This window comes from Staurois parvus, unplaced genomic scaffold (genome assembly GCF_062004578.1).
Source record: "Staurois parvus isolate SC_StPar_1 unplaced genomic scaffold, SC_StPar_1.0 ptg000696l, whole genome shotgun sequence".
Taxonomy (NCBI): domain Eukaryota; kingdom Metazoa; phylum Chordata; class Amphibia; order Anura; family Ranidae; genus Staurois; species Staurois parvus.
The window spans coordinates 2,129,184-2,151,694 of record NW_028318492.1 but is presented as its reverse complement, the minus strand read 5'-3'; the positions used below and the strand labels follow the sequence as shown (position 1 = coordinate 2,151,694).

Genomic DNA, 22,511 nt, shown 5'->3' with positions numbered 1-22,511 from the left:
TTACCCAACGTTGCTGCAGCAGTCACATGTGGAATTTTAGGCAAAGTAGTAGTTTCCTTGGGTGCTGCAGTAGGAGCTGTTAAGAAACAATCAAAAGTCCTAAAACAACTGAAACACACACACAGACACATCACATCCACCTGCAAAATGAAGAAAGTGTACTATATGGATCACTTAAAGAATGCCTGGAAATATGTTCTTTGTGTACGTTCACTATGTTTCTGATTTTTTTTAATTATGTTTTGTGCTCTCTTTCAAACAAATCATTAGAGCTGAGCTCCAGACACAAAAACTGTCATTTTAATAGATTCCTTAAAGTGGAATTCCACCCGATTTTTAAAGTTTGGCCCCATGTATTGCTTCCTGCTGTCCCATCAATGTTTAGCACATTTTTTTTTCTCCTAAAGTCTTCATACCTTTAGGCTACTTGAAGCACTGCACTTCCGATATACCTCGCCGCAGCGAATACGTCACATCCTGCTGCCTGTTGGTTCCTGGGATGTATGTGTCAACAATCCCAGAAGTCAATGGGCATCCCCCACTCTGCAATGAGTGCGCCGTGCTTCTCACTGCGCAGGCGCAAGATCAGGAGGTGCATGCTGGGTAGCCAGCTTCACCGCATCCCGGAAGACAGTGCGGCTGGGCTTCAGATGCCCACAGTGAAGATGGAAGAACACAGGATCATGAGGGGCCAGTGAGTATCTTTAAAAAAACAAGGAAGACAAACAATTACATCTGCAGCGTATGCCATTTTACATGGCGTAAGCTGCGACTGTCACGGAGGAACTTTAAAAAAAAAAAGAAAAAAATGACTGGAACTCCGCTTTAAGTAGAGAGAAAGGATATCAATCCACTTTTTCAGTGTCAAATGCCTTTGCAAACCCAGATATTCCATTGTAAAAGGCGCAATGATATCATCACTGTCCTATACATAGCTTGTGTAGAGAGGAGGTCTGAGGGTGACACTCAGCAGGTCCTCCCACTACAGGCGGCATACAGAAAACTACAGCGGCGTGGGCACAATACCATTCACCATTCACAGAAGTAGGAACTGGTCCATAGAACAGAAAGCTCATGCATAAAGGCAAAGTGCAAAAGTTGTTTTATTCTAAATTACTGCACAGATATGGAAGAAACACACAAATGACATCAAGATTCAATTAAGAAAACACATGCAATAGTTGTTAAGCCAGGGTTTCAGATTTAATTAGTATAATGTAGCAAAATGAGGTGACAAATCAAATGTATTAGGTCAAAATATTTATGGATGTTCTCTAGTTAAGTTTGGACTGTAAGTAGTTGTATTTGCAGATATGCACCTGTGGTGACCCTGGCACACACTCAATTTAGTCCCCGGTCACATCGATGCAACTTGTCATGTGATTTGATAGTTTCAAATCACATAACAATTCGTATCCTATTGTTCGCAATGGAAGTGGTCATATCGGTGTGATTCTAACTCCATCAGAGTCGAACTGATTTTAAAAGTACTTCATGCACTACTTTTTGTAAGTTCAGGTGCGACTTGCGTACATGAAGTCGCACAGATGTCTTCCAACTTGCACCTGAATTTAGAGTGACATCTGACTTTGAAATTGTGCAAATTCCAATGAAGTCGCACGATTTCAAAGTTGGATTCGGTGTGACCAAAGACTTAGAGTATATTGTGCTCTGATTTAGGAATGGACATGTATGTAAATATCCACTTCCCTTAGAGCCCGATCACATTAGGAACTGCATGTGAACCGCACAGGAACTCTGTACAGTTCCTGAGTGACTCACATGCAGATCTGTGCAGTATGATTTCAGCCCACTCATTTTGAATGGGCCAAAATTGCACTGCACCACACCAAAAGGAATGCATGCTCTACTTTTGGAAATGCACTGCAACTGGATTGCAGTACCATACGATCTGGTATGGGCAAATGCACTGTGTTTGTGACCTACATTTGGGGTGTCATTGACTTTGCACTGACACCCGCTGCGGATTGCAAGGGCAGTGCGATCAGGATGAGGTGCAAGAAACCAGCACAGAACACGGGTTTCCAGCATCATGTTTAAGCCCTCATGCACACTTGACGTTTTTCCAGCTGCTGTTTTTGGCGTTTGACATTTTATTCTACAGTAAACAAACCCCCCAGCATGTTATCCTATGTGTCCATGCACACATAGTCTGTAATCAATGTTGTTTGGCTGGGATGTTTTTTGGCTGGAAAAACAACCCAAAACTAGTGGGTTTCTAGGTTTTTTGCGGTAAAACGCAGCAAACCAGCATTTTTGGACTTTTATTTGACCGAAAAAAAAATTTTCTTGGAAAAAAAAACGTTAGAAAACAGAAACGCGGAAAAAGCAGACAAAAGCAGCTAATCGCGGCAACATGCTAATACAAAAATGCTAAAGAAAGCTGAAAACCTCACGTTTTTAACGAGACTTTACACAGCCAACATTGCCAGCGTTATGAAAACGTCATGTCTGCATGAGGGCTTAGTGTGAACAGGCCCTTAATCAATATTTAACCTAAACAATAATGAACATTTTGGCAAGTAATAGACAAAAAAAAATCTAAACAATCTGTAGTATTCTTCTCATTTTGTTTCATTCGTTATACGTTTAAGCAATATACAATGCCCAAAAAAATTAAATGAACACTTTTTAATCAGTGTGTAGCATCAAGTCAATGAAACTGCTGGAATATTGATCTGGTCAGTTAAGTAGCAGAGGGGGTTGTTAATCAGCTTCAGCTGCTTTGGTGTAATGAAATTAACAGGTGCACTTGATGGGCAACAATGAGATGACCCCCAAAACAGGAATGGTTTTACAGGTGGAGGCCACTGACATTTTTTCCCTACTAATCTTTTCTGACATCTTTTTTCAGTAGTCTTGCATGTGGTTAGGGTCAGTGTCACTACTGGTAGCATGTGGTGATACCTGGACCCTACAGAGGTTGCACAGGCAGTCCAACTCCTCTAGGATGTCACATCCATACGTGCCATTGACAGCAAGTTTGCTGTGTCTCCCAATACAGAGGGCCCTGTGTTCACTGCCCGGCACCATAGAGCTCGATTGTCATTTGCCATTGAACACCAGATTTGGCAGGTCCGCCACTGGCGTCCTGTGCTTTTCGCAGATGAGAGCAGGTTCACCCTGAGCACATGTGACAAATGTGAAAGGGTCTGGAGAAGCCGTGGAGAATGTTATGCTGCCTGTAACATCGTTCAGCACGACCGTTTTGGTGGTGGGTCAGTGATGGTCTGGGGAGGCATATCCATGGAGGGACGCACAGACCTCTACAGGCTAGACAATGGCACCTTGACTGTCATTAGGTATCGGGATGAAATCCTTGGACCCATTGTCAGACCCTACGCTGGGCCAGTTGGTCCTGGGTTCCTCCTGGTGCACGACAATGCCTGGCCTCATGTGGCGAGAGTATGCAGGCAGTTCCTGGAAGATGAAGGAATTGATACCATTGAATGGCCCCCACACTTGCCTTACCTAAATCCAATAAAACACCTCTGGGATATCATTTTTCGGTCCATCCGATGCCGCCAGGTTGCATCTCAGACTGTCCAGGAGCTCAGTGATGCCCTGGCCCAGATCTGGGAGGAAATACCCCAGGACGTAATCCATCATCTCATTAGGAGCATGCCTGGACATTGTCAGGCATGCATACAAGCACGTGGGGGCATACAAACTACTGAGTACCATTTTGAGTTGCTGCAATGAAATTTCAGCAAAATGGACTAGCATGCTGCATCATTTTTTCACTTTGATTTTCAGGGTGTCTTTGAATTGAATTGTCTCTGTAGGTTGATAATTTTCATTTCCATCAAACGATGGGGCATTCTTATGTTCCTCACACATTACCCAGTCCATATCAGTATAGATATCCAGCATGATGTTTTTTCCCATTGAGATCTGATGTGTTTTCAAAGTGTTCCTTTAATTTTTTTGAGCAGTGTATAATACTTCAGCATTGTATGAATGCTGTTGTGAGAAGACATTGAATGTTCTCTAATAGTGGGATAAGCACCCATTGTTGAAATATCAGTTTTGCAATGTAAATATGTATTTTAAACATTAATAAGCAGTATTTTCAGAATTGCATAGGGTTTCTTAAAACAGTTTGTCATTTATACATTGTTTTTATTTTTAGAGTACTTGCAGAATACCAAAGGACCTCAGAGTTACAAGCAGTTTTTAGTTTGGGATGAGGAACTCCTTTATCAATGCATGCACAAAGTCATTTATAGACTGAATTATATTAAAAATACACTAACGTGAAAGCAGAATGAAAGCAAATGATGTTGCTCTTATTATCATGTAGAATTTTTGGATGAACAGAATGGATCACAGCTAAGCAGAAGCAAAAATATGCCATGGTTATGTACACTATGGGACATTAATATAACAGTGAATCTGACATTTACCTAAAATTCACTTCAAGTGAATCTTCTAGGTGCATGCATTGTAAATCACAGACATTGATTCACTAAGAATGAAGATACGGTGAAAATCACATTCACGGCTTTATAAACATACCCATATGTTTGTTACATAAGGCAAAGGAAAATAGACACAATTTAATGCAACCAATCCTCTAGTATCAATGGCTAGATTTACATACAATTATTACTCTTTTCACTGCCTTACCATGTAAATTCACTGGTGTACATTAGTAATGTTACTCCTGTTCCAGAATCACAATTAAAACACAATTGTCATTTGGTTATCTGGAAGCAGATAGATCAGGGGTCTCCAAACTTTCTAAGCAAAGGGCCAGTTTACTGTCCTTCAGGTTTTAGGGGGCCAGACTGTGGCCAGTGGGAGTACAAAATGCCCCAGTGGCAGTGCCCCATCATTGGTTTTAAAGGGGTGAATAGTGTTCAATTGTTGGTACCAGTATAAAGAATAGTGCCACATAGATGGTGTAAGTAGAGGGAATGGTGCCCCATCATTGGTGTCAGTTGGTGGAATAGTGCCCCAAGGGCCAGATAAAGGCAAGCAAACCCAAGTGGAAGAAAAATATATTTGAAATATAGTTTAAAAATATTCTTCCCAAATATTATTATTATTATACAGTATTTATAAAGCACCAATAGTTCGCTCAGCGCTGTACATTACAGAGGGGGACAGAACATGTGACAGAACAATACCAATACAATGCAAAACATGAGGGGATTGAGGGCCCTGCTCTTTCGAGCTTACAATCTAGGAGGGAGGGGATGGTGGCACAGGAGGAGATAGCTGTGGGGGATGGAGTGGTAGGAAGAGTGGAGGAGGTCGGCAAGTTAGCAGGGGGTGGGGTAGGCGTCCCTGAAGAGATGGGTTTTCAGGGTGTGCCTAAAGGAGAGTAGGTGATAATCTGATGGGTTGGGGCAGGGAGTTCCAGAGGATGGGTGACACCCTGGAGAAGTCCTGGAGGCGGGCATGGGAGGAGGAGACCAGGGAACTAGAGAGAAGGAGGTCTTGTGAGGAGCGGAGTGTGCGTGCTGGGCGGTACTTGGATATTAGGTCAGTGATGTAGTTCGGGGCAGTATGGTGGACAGCTTTGTACGTCAGTGTTAGGATTTTGAATTTGATCCGTTGCGCAATCGGAAGCCAGTTGAGGGATTGGCAGAGGGGGGTGGCGGAGACAGAGCGGTTGGAAAGGTGAATGAGTCTGGCAGCTGTATTCAGGATCGACTGAAGCGGGGATAGCCAGCGGTGAGGCAGGCCAGTGAGGAGGGAGTTGCAGTAGTCGAGTCGTGATATGATGAGGGAGTGGATGAGCCGTTTTGTGGTTTCTGGAGTTAGGAACGTGTGGATTTTGGCGATGTTGCGGAGGTGGAGTCTGCACGAGTTTGTTAAAGATTGGACTTGGGGCTGGAAGGATAGGTTGGAGTCCAGAATGACACCAAGTACTCTGGCCTGCGGGGCGGGTTTGATGGTGGCGTTATTCGATGTGATAGAGAAGTCAATGGGGGGAGGTGTCCGGGCTGGGGGGAAGACAAGAAACTCGGTTTTGGAAAGGTTCAGTTTAAGGAAGTGGAGCGACATCCAGTCTGATATGTCGCTCAGCAGGTGTGTGATTCAGGCGGAGACCGAGGGGGTGAGGTGGGGGGTTGAGAGATAGATTTGTGTGTCGTCGGCATAGAGGTGGTAGTTGAAGCCGTGAGAGTGTATGAGTTGGCCAAGGGAGGAGGTGTAGATGGAGAAGAGAAGGGGCCCGAGGACAGAGCCTTGAGGGACCCCAACAGAGAGGGCGAGTGAGAGGGAGGTGGTAGCATTATAGGTAACGCTGAAAGAGCGTTGTGACAGGTAGGATGAGAGCCAGGAGAGAGCAGAATCTCTGAGGCCGAGGGAGTGTAGTTTTTTTGAGGAGGAGGGGATGGTCGACTGTGTCGAAGGCCACAGAGAGGTCAAGGAGTAGGAGCACTGAATAGTGGCCATTAGCTTTGGCGGTTAGCAGGTCGTTGGAGAGTTTGAGTAAGGCAGTTTCGGTGGAGTGTAGGGGACCGAAGCCAGACTGTAGGGGATCGAGGAGGTTGTTGTCGTTGAGGTGAGAGCATAGTGGGTATATTGACATATATTTGAAATACTACAATTTTGGCCATATTCAATATATTTAAAAAAAAATTATATATATATATATATATTGCATGTTGAAATGCGTTTTTATTTCAAAATATATGAAAAATATTTTTAAAAATACATTTCAAATATACTGTATGTCTTAAAAAATACAAATCTACATTTTTGGAATGCATTTACAAATATATGTAAAAATATATGTTAAAATTACTTTTTTTATATGTTAAAAAAAATCTCAAGAATATATTTAAAAACATTATATTACAAAAATATTTTTCATATATTTGTAATATATAAAAACGCATTTCAACATGCAATATATATATATATATATATATATATATATATATACAGTTGCAAGAAAAAGTATGTGAATCCCTTGGGATTATGTGGAGTTTTGCATGAATTGGGCATAAAATGTGCTCTGAACGTCACCTAAGTCACAACAATAGAAGAACAAAGTCTGCTGAACATAATACTATTACTATACTATACAAACATTAGATGTTGCCATGGTTTAATTGCACATAACATGTAAACATTCACAGTGCAGGGAGGAAAAAGTATGTGAGGCCCTAGCTTAATGACTTCTCCCAGAGCTAATTGGAGCCAGGAGTGAGCCAACCTTGACTCCAATCAGTGTGATGATATTGGATGTGTTGCTGACAGCTGTCCTGCCTTTAACCTCCCTGGCAGTATTCCCGAGTGTAGCTCGGGGTAAAATGTCAGTACCAAAAGCGGTAACCCCGAGCTACACTCGGGCTTACCATGCAGCGCTCCATAGGGATTCCCTGCAGCACTTACCTTGTCCTTCGCTCCCGCGATGTGTCCCCTGCAGCGTCCCCGGCCATCTCCTCCGGCTGATGCCGGCATCCGGCTTCTGTGTTCCGATCCCTGTGACGTCGGGACGTACGGGCACCGCCGGCGGCGGGAAATTTGAAAATTTAAAAAAATGTCATTTTTTTCAAAACAAATTTTACATAGTAAAACATTGCTGTCTCAACCCATTTCACATACATTTTGTCCCTACTGCTTTGTCCTGTCCCCTGTCTGCATTTTGACTGTTCTTTCTGTCTGGAAACTTAGAAAAGTCCATGGCATCCAAAAAGCATCCCTTTAGGTCAAAAGCGGGTTTAGATCAGCTAGAGAACAGCGATAGTAAATCAGAACCACTTTCAGAATTGAGTGATAATGATTCGTGGGGAAATTCGTCATCAGACACTGAAAACGATTTTGCGACTTTGCTCAGCGATGTGCGAACTTGGCACTATATTTCAACTTTCAGTGTTTTTGGTTTGATTATATTATTGAATTAAATGTATTATTATTATATTATTAGTTTTTATGATTATTTATTAAATTATAACTTATGATTTTGTGTTTCAAATTTTATCATACCCGGGATGTTTACTAGACTCTTGTTCGGACAGATTTCAGTGAGTTATTCCTAAAAATTACAGCCTACAATAAAAAAACTACATATTTCCATGCAAAATAATGGTACCGCTTTCAGCACCATAAATCTGAAATAATCATACCGCCAGGGAGGTTAAAAAACACACACCTGTTTTGGGTTTACTGGTTTCAAGAAGCACTGTCTGATGTGAACCATGCCTCGCAGAAAAGAGCTCTCAGAAGACCTACGATCAAGAATTGTTGACTTGCATGAAGCTGAAAAGGGTTACAAAAGTATCTCCAAAAGCCTTGATGTTCATGTGTCCACGGTTAGACAGACTGTATACAAATGGAGAAAGTTTAGCACTGTTGCTACTCTCCCTAGGCGTGGTCGTCCTGTAAAAATGACTGCAAGAGCACAGCGCAGAATGCTGCATGAGGTAAAGAAGAATCCCAGAGTGTCAGCTAAAGACCTACAGAAATCTCTGGCACATGCTAACATTTTTGTTGACACATCTACAATATGGAAAACATTAAACAAGAATGGAGTACATGGGAGGACACCACGGAGAAAGCCATTGCTGTCCAAAAAGAATATTGCAGCACGTTTGAAGTTTGCAAAAGAGCACCTGGATGTTCCACAGCACTAATGGCAAAATATACTGTGGACAGATGAAACCAAGATTGAGTTGTTTGGGAAGAACACACAACACTATGTGTGGAGAAAAAAAGGCACAGAACACCAACATCAAAACCTCATCCCCACTGTAAAACATGGCGGAGGGAGCATCATGGTTTGGGGCTGCTTTGCTGCCTCAGGGCCTGGACGGATTGTTGTCATTGATGGGAAAATGAATTCCAGAGTTTATCAAGACATTTTGCAGGAAAACGTACGACCATCTATCCGCCAACTGAAGCTCCGCAGAGGATGGGTGATGCAACAGGACAATGACCCAAAGCATACAAGTAATTCAACAAAACAATGGCTGCAACAGCACAGAATACGCCTTCTGGAGTGGCCCAGTCAGAGTCCTGACCTCAACCCGATTGAAATGCTGTGGCATGACCTTAAGAGAGCGATTCACACCAGACATCCCAAGAATATTGCCACACTCAAACAGTTTTGTGAGGAGTGGCCAAAATTACTCCAGATCATTGTGCAGGTCTGATCTGCAACTACAGGAAACGTTTGGTTGAGGTTATTGCTGCCAAAGGAGGGTCAACCAGTTATTAAGTCCAAAGGTTCACATACTTTTTCCTCCCTGCACTGTGAATGTTTACATGTTATGTGCAATTAAACCATGGCAACATCTAATGTTTGTGTAGTATTATGTTCAGCAGACTGTGTTCTATTCTATTGTTTTGACTTAGATGACGTTCAGAGCACATTTTATGCCCAATTCATGCAAAACTCCACGTAATCCCAAGGGTTCACATACTTTTTCTTGCAACTGTATATATATATATATAATTTTTTTTTAAATATATTGAATATGGCCAAAATTGTAGTATTTCAAATATATGTCAATATATTTGGGAAGAATATTTTTAATATATATTTCAAATATATTTTTCTTCCATATGGGAAAGGGCCACATCCAGCCCCTGGGCCACAGTTTGGAGATCATTGATCTAGATGGTTGTTTCAATCTACTGTAGCATGAATCTGACATATACAGACAAAAAGTCTTCCTACAAATGTTCATGTTAAATATTGCCAGATATACAGTAAGAACATGTGTGAGAGTTGTTACACACTATCATTTAATGTGTACTATTGAAATATTACACATTTTTCAGAACATTTTAAAGTTTTTAATAATTTATAAATGTATTACCAGGTTTTGTACGAGTCCGAGGAGATGGTTTGGGTTTTTGGGTTATTGGTTGTGAAACTTTTTGCACGGGAACTGGAGAAAAAGAAAACCCATGTACATCCATTTTTAAATACCTGTTCATAATGTATATCACACTGTATATGCTGTATGAAGACTTACAATGAATAAAGAATGGATAAAGAATGTTCTGAATGATACAGTATGATGATTTTTTATATGGATGGAAGGATTGCTGTACAAGCATGAAATGTTAATGATGCAGTACATCTCAGTTGATATTAGATATAAATATACAGTTTGTCTAAGTTCATTGTAATGGACCATATATCAACTGAACAGAGTTTCGTTTAAGAAATAATTGTTAGTCCAGCTGTAAAGATGTACACAGAGTAGTTGTACATGTGCTCCAATACTTTATACTTCATCAATCAAATTGGCTAAATAGATGGGGCCAAGCCAAAATGTCTTCCTGCAAGAGTTTCCATGGCCTGTCACTTGAATTCAACTTGTAAACTGCAGCAACTTTACAGCTGTACACATGTGAAAAAAATAAAGCCATGCATGTTTCTTGTATTTAAATATATAGAGTAAGCAGTAGTCATACTTTACTTTGAGAGTAAGGTAATGAGGCATGCTACATGAAAACATTTGCTTACAACTGATGCTTGTACTGCTGATACCTACTATCTTCACTGGGCAATCTGATATCAAAGTGGCAGGGCCAGACAGATCACCAGTGGTACTTGTTTGCTCTTCTTAAACATTCAACTTTAAATAATGTTTTCCCCCAACCTGCTTGCATCACATTTTACCCAAAACAGAATCAACAGTGAAGTAAAAAGCTTTGTGGCCAGTCAGAATCTTAGTCTTATAGTTTGGGTCAGCAACAGGCTGATTGCCATTTCCCTTATGATAATGGCCATGTGATGGGTAAATCATGACCCTGTCATCATGGACCTCTCTAGCGTTGGACAGTCAGAGCATATATCCTTTATCTCTTGCCTGGTGCCTTGGGTGCTGGCACTGCTGCTGCTTCTGTTTTCTGAAGTTGTAGCTGGCCAACATATTGCTTCTGGGCAGCCACAGTTCTGTACAAACACAAGGAGGGTGGACTTAAACAGGGCAAGGCTTGTTATGCTGCTTCTTTTTAGGATTGCTGCCTACACACTTTCCCACCAGCAGGAATGGGGACAAGGAACTGCAGAGACTGCAGAGAGGGACATCCAGCCATGCCAGCCTATAGACTTTAGAGAGAATGGTAAGTGGCAGCTGGTGTGTGTGTTAATGTGTGTATGTGAGTGTATGTAAGTTGGTGTTATTGTGTAGATGTATGCATATGGGAGTGAGTGTGTGTATATATGTGAATGCGTAAATGTACTGTATGTGAGTGTACACCAATCAGCCATAACCTGTCGAGTCATGTACTCCATTAGACTTCTGAAGGTATGCTGTGGTATCTGGCACCAAGCCATCAGTAGCAGATCATTTAAGTCCTGTAGGGATTGAATTTTTTTTTCCAGCACATCCCATGGCATGCTCGATTGGATTGAGATCTGCAGAATTTGGAGGCAAATCAACACCTCAAACTCGTTGTGTTCCTCAAACCATTCTTGAATTCATCAAACCATTCCACCTTCTTTCATTGCTCTTTAGTCCAATTCTGGTGATCACATGCCCACTCACTGTGGCTGTGCACACAGGTCAGCATGGGCACCCTGACCAGTCTGCAGCTATTCTGTTCCATACACAACAAACAGCATTGCACTATGTGTTCTGACACTATTGAAACCAGCATGACATTTTTCACCAATGTGAGCTACAGTAGGTCTTCTAATGGATCGGACTACACAAACTAGCCTTTGCTCCTCACGCGCATCAATGAGCCTTGACCACCAATGACCCTGTCGCGGGTTCACTGGTTTTCCTTTCTTGGGCCACCTTTGTTAGATCCTGATCACTGCCAACTGGAAACATCCTACAAGAGATGCAATTTTGGAGATGCCCTGACCCAGTCATCTAGCCATTACAATTTGGCCCTTGGCCAAAGTTGCTCAGATTCTTACACTTTCTAATTTTTTCTGTTTTCAGCACATCAACTTTAAGGAGAACATGTTCACCTAATATATCCCATCCAGTTTCAGATGCCATTGTAATGAGATAATCAGTATTATTTACTTTACCTCTCAATGGTCATAAAGTTATGTCTGATCGGTGTGTATATGTGTATGTGCTTGGGAGTGTGTGTATGTCTGAGTGTTTGTATGCATGTGGATGTGAATGTGTGTGCTGGCAAAATGCCTCATGGGGGTGGGGGGCTGCTGTGCTATGAATAAAGGGGCACTAGAATGTATATACTCCTGACTCCTGCACTCTGTTCATTGGGCTGGACAGTACTTTTACTCCTGACCCCTGCACCCTGTACATTACGCACTCCTGACCCCAGCATTATGTGCATTACATACTCATGCCCCTTGCACTCTGTGTGTTACACACTCAGTATTTTACATACTCCTGCACTCTGTACATTGCACATTTCTGAACCCTGCACACTACATAACATACTCTTGACTTCTGTATGCTGAAAAATGCATACTTTTTATCCCTGCACTCTGTCCATAACCCTTGCATCTTATATACAGTGACAAATTACTCTGAAGACATAAAACAGTGAATAACCCTTGCATCCAACTTGGAATGACATAATGTGAATGAAATGAATGCAAAGTTTCTTACTGAAGCTAAAAAGTTAAGATAAGTGTACACTTTTACAGCGACATGTATATTAATATATTTACTAGGTTTCTCCAAACCTTGCTTAGTTTTTAATGGGGTCTGGCTAGGTTATCCTAATAAAAAACAACACACTGTACCCTGTGATCTTTGATCTCTTCTACATTGTTCAGGTATCTCCACCTTCCAGGCTTGTCTACCCATGGGTTGAGCACCCATGGTGTACAGCATCAGTAACATAAACTCTCAGAAATCATCATAGTATGCTGTGTGCAGTAATATATGCATGCCATTGAAAAGCAGAAATACCACTCTAATTAGCTAAAGGATTTACCAGGAGTGGTATGAGGGCTTTCAGGTCTTTGTGTTGTTGTGGCCTGAGGAGTCAATGTTGTGTTAGGAACTGAAAGAGAGAACATTTTTAGTACTGACAGTTACTGAAATATTAATACACAGAGAGCATCACTGAGGTGTTTAAATAATGCCTATGACTTATAAAAGTGTTATGTTCACGTGAATTGAGTACAGAGGACCTTCAGCATCCTCGCAGATGTACAAAAATAGCTCATAGCAGTTCAAGGATCCCCATCAAGGTATAAAAAAAATGTTTACGCCAGTTTTGCTAAAGGATCCATTACATAAACGCCCCAATAGGCTTCACCATCCCATGCCCCACCCAAGGTATGCAGGACTTTCCTTACTGTATCAGTATGACTGCACCTCTTTCAAGCAAGCAAGTCCAGTCTTGCTTTGAGCTGTCTCTGAAAAAGACGTGAGCAGACTGTTTCCAAAAAAGATGACTCCCTACTCCTCTTCAATAGACATGAGCAAAAGGGAATGCCAAGCCACACACTGAATGTGACATATGAAAGATAAAGAACAAAGAAAACTGTAAAAAAAAAAAATAGTAGAGGCTGCTCAGAGTAACTTGTCAGACTGTGCTATTCATTGGCTCTGGCTAGCTGCTATGGGACCTAGATCTATAGTTGCTCCAGTCTTATTAAATTAACCTTGGTAAATTAGAAGCTGTAATTTAACACTGCATAGTGCTGGTAGAGAAATAAAACAAAAAGCAGCCCCTCACACCTAATTTTTAATACTAAATGCTCTGTCTATAACTGCAATACATAAGTAAATCTCAAATACCTATGGTACTCAGAAATTGGGGCCATGTCCTGCTTAATTAGTACTGAGTTGCCATAAAAATGTTTGTACTGATATAATGAATTGACTGGATTGAAATGATCCACTCTGTGAATAGTAAAATGGTTACGCATCATTCGAGGCAGGAGGGAAATACTTTTTCATGGCTGGGGAGGTCAAACATTTGATTTGGGACTTTTTTTTAACCTTTTTAAAATATGTTTTTTTGCAAAATATTGAAATATTCTGTTTGACCTCTGTCTGTGTACATGGTAATAATTAAAAAGGTGTTCTAATGAGCAATCACAGGAATGAAAAAAAAAAAAGATTGTGTTACCCATGGGAACATCTGGTTTGTCAAAGATCTGGAGGCTAATAACATGTATAGATACTTTCTTTGTGGTTTTGGGAGCTGTGAAGGAGAACAGAATGAATGACAATTATAGAAGAAATAGGTTATGCCAAGAATGAACTAACAATTATAATGAAAGCAGGTATGGGTAGTTTTTTTTAAGTAAAAGTAAACTAATATCTTCCAGGAACTCACAAATAACTTTCAGATGCTGCTGCTGTATGGTTTCTGGAATTTTGCTGAAATCTGCTCTGATTTAGCTACCCCATGGGTTTACTTACTGAAGCATATAAGCAGAGCTATGTCTTCCCTGTTTTTAAATCTTGCAACTAGCTTGCCTGTTTCACACTATTGCATGAAGATTTGAAAAATATGTAAGTGGCATTGTGAAGAACCATTTGTTTTCTCTGCATAATTTAAAGATATTACGTATGGGTCTAATTTTATTTCATGCTTGTCAACACCAGTGCCTTTTCCTTAAAAAAACCAGACTAAGATATGTGTGGTTACAAAGGCTTTAAATATGTAAACCTAAAGGATTAGCTGAGCTTCAAATGAAAAACGCAGCTCAGAGATCCTTTACTTTCATAGGTTATGTAAACTTTGGGTACAACCAGAAAGGCAATATTTCCAGAAAATTGTGTTATGAGAAATTTACTAAACAGGTATAGGAGCTGATTTTAAAATTGTGCACTTATAAAGATATATTAGTAATAATTGATGGTTCTATGGTTTAAAGTTAACCTGTGGCCAGGCTATGGCTATCCAAGTCTTTACCTATTCTTAACAAAACCTAAATGGATTTTAAAACAAGCACTCGATGTCTATATCTGCGTACACTGGAGAGCAATTCATTCTCAAAGTTCACAAAATAGGTGCTACAGTTGCTTGTTAAGAGTATGTAAATAGTTGAATGCCCATAGCCTGGTCACAGATATGCTTTAAATTTGGCAAAACTGGGTACATACGACAGTAAAAAAAAAGGTATGTTTTACTAATAAGTACAAAGTCATGCTTGTTTTCCTATAGAACAGTGCACTATTCCTGTGCATATCGAAACACCTAGCATTTGCCACTAGCAGACTTGTGAAAAGCCTTGCTAAACCTGAATAGAGCAAAACAACTTTTCTGAAAACAAAGTTTAGGCTTGTTGCCCACCCTCTTTTTTTCCACTTGGTCACATAGATGAGACCTAAAACTGAACAGTCATAATTCAAATTGCACGGTGCAGAATATACAGGCAATCAATGAAGCCTTGGTATATAAAGCTATAGAAATTTGCAGATCATCCACTGTACATTGATGCATTAATTTCACAATTTGTACTATTAATAAAGTACTTAGAAATATTTTATTTTTCAGGTATATTAGTGTATGCATTTTAAAAAATATCGAATTCAGCCAGTTAGTTTAATTTTGGTCTCCCCTTTATATTTTGCTGTATATCCTTATCTAGTTTGCTAAAACAAAAGCTTGTGCTCACAGAGCTCAGTAGCTTAGGGTGGAATTTGAACACTTAGGTAAACAAGTCAGGGTACTGACTACTGAGTCATCTCTTTTTGCCCCTTCCCAAGCATAGCTTTTTCAAAAGTTTTACTCAAAGAAGCATGCAAACTAAGAGTTTCCGCTGCATTCTCTCTATAGAAAATAATAATAATGTATGTAATAATAATAATAATTTATATTTATATAAATAGTAAAACAAACCAGGCATAAATCATCAGTGTAAAGAAAGAAATCAAATTGACCTAAAACTAATAATGATAAAATATGTGCAGATCTTCAAATCTTAAGAAGTCTGTACTTTATATAAACAAAGAGAAGGGTAACAAACATGAATGAACCCAAACACACAAAAACACTCACACAGAACAATACAGAAGAAGCCTACCTCAAATTTTAAGAAGATAATAGCAAGACAACTGCACACTACCTATCCTTATGACAATTCCTAAGTTGCTCTCCATTTGTTTTTCAAAAATTATACTTAACTAACACAGGGGACATTGAGTCTGTACTTTATTGCGTTAATAATGATTACTATGATACTAGTTGTCAATGTAAACTCATAATGTACCTACCTGTGAGCAGTCAGAAAAGACTAAAATTGTTTTTATCTCAAGGTCGCTTCCCCATGTAATATCATTTGAAACAAATTAGAATAATAAGCAAGGTAGTTTGCAAGGTAGAGCACAGTTTTTTTTGCTGACTGTAATGTCCAGGATCATTTATGGGACATATATTATTCACCTATCTTCTCCTAACTAAAGACCCAAACTAAAATTCATCTGAAAATAATCAAAGCTGATCCTAGGTACTGAAAAGAAATACTGTAGCATACATTCACAAATATGTTCACTGACATCTCAGCAGACTGTCCCTTTAAAGTGCTCTCCATATTTTCATAATTTCCAATTTTAACGGTAGACCATACTCAGTGAAAACAAAGACCTAAGCAACTATACTGAAGTATACATTTTTTTACACTTAAATCCTATACTAGAAAAACTGTTATCTCAATTACCGGGTTTTGACTCTGGTATTTTATTTGACTGAGTTGTTTTAGGGATTGGAGGTGCAGTGGTTTGTGTTTCACTTTGCACTGGAAAATAAATAGAAAAAAACAGATGTTATAAACGATTCTCTGAAAGAATAAAAAAAGAACAAAAAATGTCCATTATGGGATTGTACAGTAGAGTAAAAAAAATCAAGGAATGCAGAATGGAAAGAAGGCTGGAAGAGGCATGCCTTTATATATAAAATAAGGAAATATTTTTATGCTCTGAAGAACAGTTTTGTAGAAGAGAAGAAGGCTGCAATGTTTCATAGCAACACATGATCAAGAGGATTCTATTTCTTGCAGCAAATTATACAGCACTGGGCTTATTCTGTAAAGTAAATGGGTGCAAAGAGTTATGACAATGTTCATCATACAGTAATCCATAAGAACCAATCAGCTATCATTATTATTAAAATGATTTACATAGTGCCGTGCATATAGTGCTATACAAATAGGTGAAGAAGAGTGCTTGCAAATCTAGAGCAGGATATACAAAACAGAATAACAAATAAAATATCATAGAGGGCCCTATGAGGAGCATAGAAAAGGTGGCAAATGACCGAGTAGTCTAGTGGCTATGTGATTAGCACTTCCACCTAGCAGCACTTCGACCATTGGTTTGAATTCCAACCACAGCACTACCTGTGTAGAATTTGTATGTTCTCCCTGTGCCTGCATGGGTTTCCTTGCACACTCCACAGACATGCTGGCCTGGTAGGCTAATTGGCTCCTCTCCAAATTGGCCCTTGTATGAATGTGAGTTAGGGGCCTTAGATTGTACGCTTTTTCAGGGTAGGGACTGATGTGAATGTGCAATATATGTAAAGTGCTGCATAAAATTGGTAGTGCTATGCAAGTTCTTGTAATAAATAAATACATCTATGTTAAACTTGGTAGCCTGTGAAAGTAATGTTGAATCTGTTACTGCAATAACTATCTAAGAGAGGATTGTACAAGTATGCTTATCTTGAAGTGCTACGTTTTGTTTAACTTTTTTATTTTTAAATATTGTACATGGTATATGTAATGACAACATATTGTGCTTCAGAACATCGTATCTGAATGTGTACCAGGTAAAAGAAAACAAAAGAAAACAGTAACATATTATTGTAATGTTGTTATGTAATACACTCAATAAAGTTATCCTGAAATAAAAAAATGACATGTGTTCTTCATTGTTGTACATTCATGGAAAAAGAATAAGGTAATCTGATCAAAGTGATGAATGGCATGTGAGCACAACTGTTCCATTAGTTCAGAGGAGCTGTTCATCAATAGTAAGAACCGCATAGGTTATAGAACCAATCTACGTGTAGAGATTATACATGTGTTGCAGCTAAAGCAGTGGGGGTAGGAAGAGGAAGGGGGGATGGGTATGGGGGATGGGTATGGAAATGGAAAGGGTAAGGGTATGGGGGATGGGTAAGGAAGGGGAAGGGTATCTTCTCCTAAGGGGACAGATATAGCCTCTAACTGGCTCTAAGGAGCGGGAGTGAGGGTGAGAAAGTGGTGGTGGGAATCCGGTTCTGCTACTTAGGAATCAGGAATTGCCATTGAGACCAGATTTTGGAGAGTGGTTCAATTCTGTTGTGAGGGTTCCATATTATGAACATCGTGGATGCGTTTTTATAGATCTGTTGTAGGCTGTCTCATTAGTTAATTACCCATTCAATGCAGTTAGGGATCTGACTGAAGATGTAATTCACTATTATAATGCAATATTTGAGTCCAGAAGGATGTAACTGGTTCAAAATGTATAGCTTGGGCCAGTAATGTTTCAAGAAGGAATTTGGTAGGAAGTAGTGTATTTTGAGACATTGTCAGTAGATAATATTACCAGCAGATATGGTATAGGCTATAGGCACCTCCAGCAAGTGGATGATATTGTTGGGTTTATCAGTTGAGAAATTCTGGAGTGTTATAACAATAGTATAGGATTATATTGGTTCGCTTTGTATGAAATGCATATAAAGTTTTTATTGGTGCTATACTATATCTTATCTCATTCTTCATATCCTGGAGTGCAACCTAGGAAGTCTTCCCATTTGAGCATATTTTTATAGTTAGGAAATGGGTCAGTAATAATAGTGTCTAAGTATCTATAAATGCCTTATACACTGCTCAAAAAATTAAAGGAACACTTTCAGATCTCAATGGGGAATAATATGCTGGATATCTATACTGCAATGGACTGGGTAATGTGTTAAGAATGTAAGGATGCCCCATCATTTGATGGAAATGAAAATGATCAACCTACAAAGGACTGAATTCAAAGACACCCAAAATGAAAAAATGATGCAGAAGGCTAGTCCATTTTGCTAAAATTTCATTGCAGCAACTCAAAATGGTACTCAGTAGTTTGTATGGCCCCCACATCGGGGCATGCTCCTAATGAGACAACGGATGGTATCCTAGGGTATTTCCTCCCAGATCTGGACCAGGATATCAATTAGCTCCTGAACAGTCTGAAGTGCAACCTGGTGGTGTCAATTGGACCAAAACATGATATCCCAGAGGTGTTCTATTGGATTTAGGTCAAGTAAGCATGGGGGCCATTCATTGGTATCAATTCCTTCATCTTCCAGGAACTGCATGCATACTCTCGCTACAGGAGGCCAGGCATTTTCGTGCTCCAGGAGGAACCCAGGACCCACTGCCCCAGCGTAGGGTCTGACAACGGGTCTAAGAATTTCATCCTGATACCTAATGGCAGTCAAGGTGCCATTGTCTAGCTTATAGAGGTCTGTGTGTCCCTCCTTTGATATGCCTCCCCAGACCATCACTGACCCACAACCAAAACATTCATGCTGAATGATGTTACAGGCAGCATAACATTCTCCACGGCTTCTCCAGGCCCTTTCACATCTGTCACATTTGCTCCGGGTGAAACTGCTTTCATCTGTGAAAAGCACAGGGCACCAGTGGCGGATATGCAAATTTTGGTGTTCAATGCCAAATGCCAATTGAGCTTTATGGTACCGGGTAGTGAGCACAGGGCCCTCTAGAGGATGTTGGGCCCTTAGACCACTCTCATGAAGTCTGTTTCTAATTGTTTGGTCAAAGACATTCAAACCTGCTGGAGCTCATTTTGAAGGGCTCTGGCAGTGCTCATCCTGTTTCTCCTTGCACAGAGGAGCAGATACTGGTCTTGCTGATGGGTTAAGAACCTTCTACAGCCCCGTTCAGCTCTCCTAGAGTAACTGCCTGTCTCTTGGAATCTCCTCCATGCTCCTGAGACTGCTGGGAGACACAGCAAACCTTCTGGCAATGGCATGTATGGATGTGCCATTCTGGAGGAGTTGGACTGCCTGTGCAACCTCTGTAGGGTGCAGGTATCGCCTCATGCTACCAATAATGGCACTGACCTTAGCCAAATTCAAAACTAGCGAAAAATAGAAAAGATAAGCAGGGAAAAAAATGTCAATGACCCCCCACCTGTAAAACCATTCCTATTTCAAGGGTTGTCTCATTGTTGCCCATCTAGTGCACCTGTTAATTTCATTAACACCAAAGCAGCTGAAACTGATTAATAACCCCCTCTGCTACTTAACTGACCAGATCAATATTCCAGGAGTTTAATTGACTTGATGCTGTACTCTGGTTAAAAAGTGTTTTTTTGAGCAGTGTATAAAGTGTGTCTGTGAAGGGCCTTTCAAGCAAAGTTCCTCAAAAGAAGGCAACCTAGAAAACATCAGATTTTTTAAAATAGAATGAGCATAATCATTGATTGAAAACAGCTGAATGGTGACTTTGATGGTAGTTAAGAGTGAATTGTAGGCCCTGGAAGAGAGAAGGGTCTTATTTCCTCTGTGAATGATGTTTTGAAACCTGAAAATAAAATTTTTCCAACCAGGTTTGGGCCATATGATGGCTGAGACTAGTGGGTACTGTTGATAGGTAGAGAAATGACATTGTTGGGGGGCTGTAGAAGATAGATGGAATTTTTTTTTTTAGCAAGTCCATATATATTTGGTATGGACCATAATGGCAAAGAAGATTAAGTTCCTTCGTGTTGGCAGTGGCTGTCCACAGTAAAGGTACGATTGAATAAGCATGATCCAAAGCTTCCTTATCTCCATCCACCTGTTAAAAGGATGAAAAACTGGCAAGGTTAAGTAGTGTAGGCAGACTGCTAGATAGTATTTAGTTATGTCAGGAAAGCCAAGACCTCTCTGGGATTGAGAGGAGAGGAAAACCTGTTTAGCCATTATGTACCTGTTATCACTCCAAGTGAAAATTTTAAAATAGCTAATGCTTTAGTATCTTCAATGAAGATCTTATGTGGTCAAGTTTTATAGTGGTAGACTAATTTGGGTTGAAGCGTCAATTTAATGGATGTTATTCTATCTCTCCATATATTTTTAAATTTTTGTAGGTAGTTTTTATGTTCTCTGAATAGTAGCACAAAAGTAGTGTGATATAGTTTAGATACTTGGGAGGTGAATTAAAGAGCAGGGTTTGAAGGCTTGAAGAACTCCTGAACAGTGTCAGTGGGGGTAAAAGCTCAAACCGTACTGTAACATTTGTAGTAGTTCTTAATAGGTGAGCAGATATTTGGAGTTGGGAAGAGCAGTTCAAAATTTATTGTAAATATGACAGCACAATTATCACAAGATTAAGCACAATAATATATTAAACCTAAAAATTTTAGTGAACTTTAGGTACTGGGGAGTGATTAACAGTAATGGTTAATTTTGGTAGAAAGGCAGGTTAAGATGATGGAAATATGAAAAGACCACATATATACATGGAGAAGACAAGGGTCCAAACAGTGCCTTTTGATATACTCACAGAGGATAGAGAAGATAATGTTGAACTATAAGATATAGTGCATATACAAGGGGTCTTCAAAACATTTCTGCACTTTTCTACACATACACACACATATATATATCTATATATGTTAAAAAGTGTGGAAACTTTTTGAAGAACCCCTGTATAATGGATATAAAAGGTCTTCTCACCCCTGTTAAAATGTCAGGTTTCTGTGTAAAAAAATTAGACAAAGATAAATCATTCAGAACTTTTTCTACCTTTAATGTATCCTATATTCTGTACAACTCAATTGAAAAACAAACTGAATTCTTTTTTTTTGGGGGGCGGGGGAGTAAACATAAAAAACGAAAATACGGTGGTTGCATAAGTGTGCACACCCTCTTATAACTGGGGATGCAGCTGTGTTCAGAATTAAGCATTCACATTAAAAATCACGTTAAATAGGAGTCAGTACACACCTGCCATCATTTAAAGTGCCTCTGATTAACCCCAAATAAAGTTCAGCTGTTCTAGTAGGTCTTTTCTAACATTTTCTTAGTTGCATCCTACAGAAAAAGCCATGATCTGCAGAGAGCTTCCAAAGCATCAGGGGGATCTCATTGTTAAAAGGTATCAGTCAGGAGAAGGGTACAAAAGAATTTCCAAGGCATTAGATATACCATAGAACAGAGAAGACAGTCATCACCAAATGGAGAAAATATGGCGCAACAGTGACAATACCAAGAATTGGACGTCCCTCCAAAATTGATAAAAAGACGAGAAGAAAACTGGTCTGGAAGGCTGACAAGAGGCCTACAGCAACATTAAAGAAGCTGCAGTATCTGGCATGTACTGGCTGTGTGGTACATGTAACAACAATCTCCCGTATTACATAGTTATTTAGTTAGTCTGGCTGAAAAAGACAAAAGTCCATCCAGTTCAACCATTAGGAAAAAAAAAGTTATGATCCTATACCCACAGTTGATCCAGAGGAAGTAAAAAAAACCCAGCAAAGCATGATCCAATTTGCTCCTGCAGGGGAAAAAAATTCCTTCCTGATCCCCCGAGAGGCAATCAGATATTCCCTGGATCAACTTCACCTATAAATGTTAATATTCAGTTATATTCTGTGTATCCAAGAAAGAATCCTTTTTTTAAAGTAATCCAC

At 39.8% G+C, this 22,511-nt stretch overlaps 1 protein-coding gene across 49 annotated transcripts in view; it reads right to left on the bottom strand.

Annotated features, from left to right (window-relative positions):
* Nucleotides 1–22,511, bottom strand: part of ABI3BP (ABI family member 3 binding protein) — a 512,999-nt gene that overhangs the window by 158,171 nt on the left and 332,317 nt on the right. For 46 of the 49 annotated variants that reach the window (XM_089652925.1, XM_089652948.1, XM_089652932.1 and 43 more), the window contains 5 exons: nt 16,553–16,630; nt 14,014–14,088; nt 12,868–12,936; nt 9,804–9,875; nt 5–76 (listed from right to left, as the gene is read on the bottom strand). In XM_089652925.1, coding sequence (XP_089509051.1) covers nt 5–76; nt 9,804–9,875; nt 12,868–12,936; nt 14,014–14,088; nt 16,553–16,630 — 366 coding nt within the window. The remainder of the gene's footprint in view (nt 1–4; nt 77–9,803; nt 9,876–12,867; nt 12,937–14,013; nt 14,089–16,552; nt 16,631–22,511) is intronic. The other 3 variants (XM_089652933.1, XM_089652937.1, XM_089652960.1) reach the window with 3 other exon arrangements.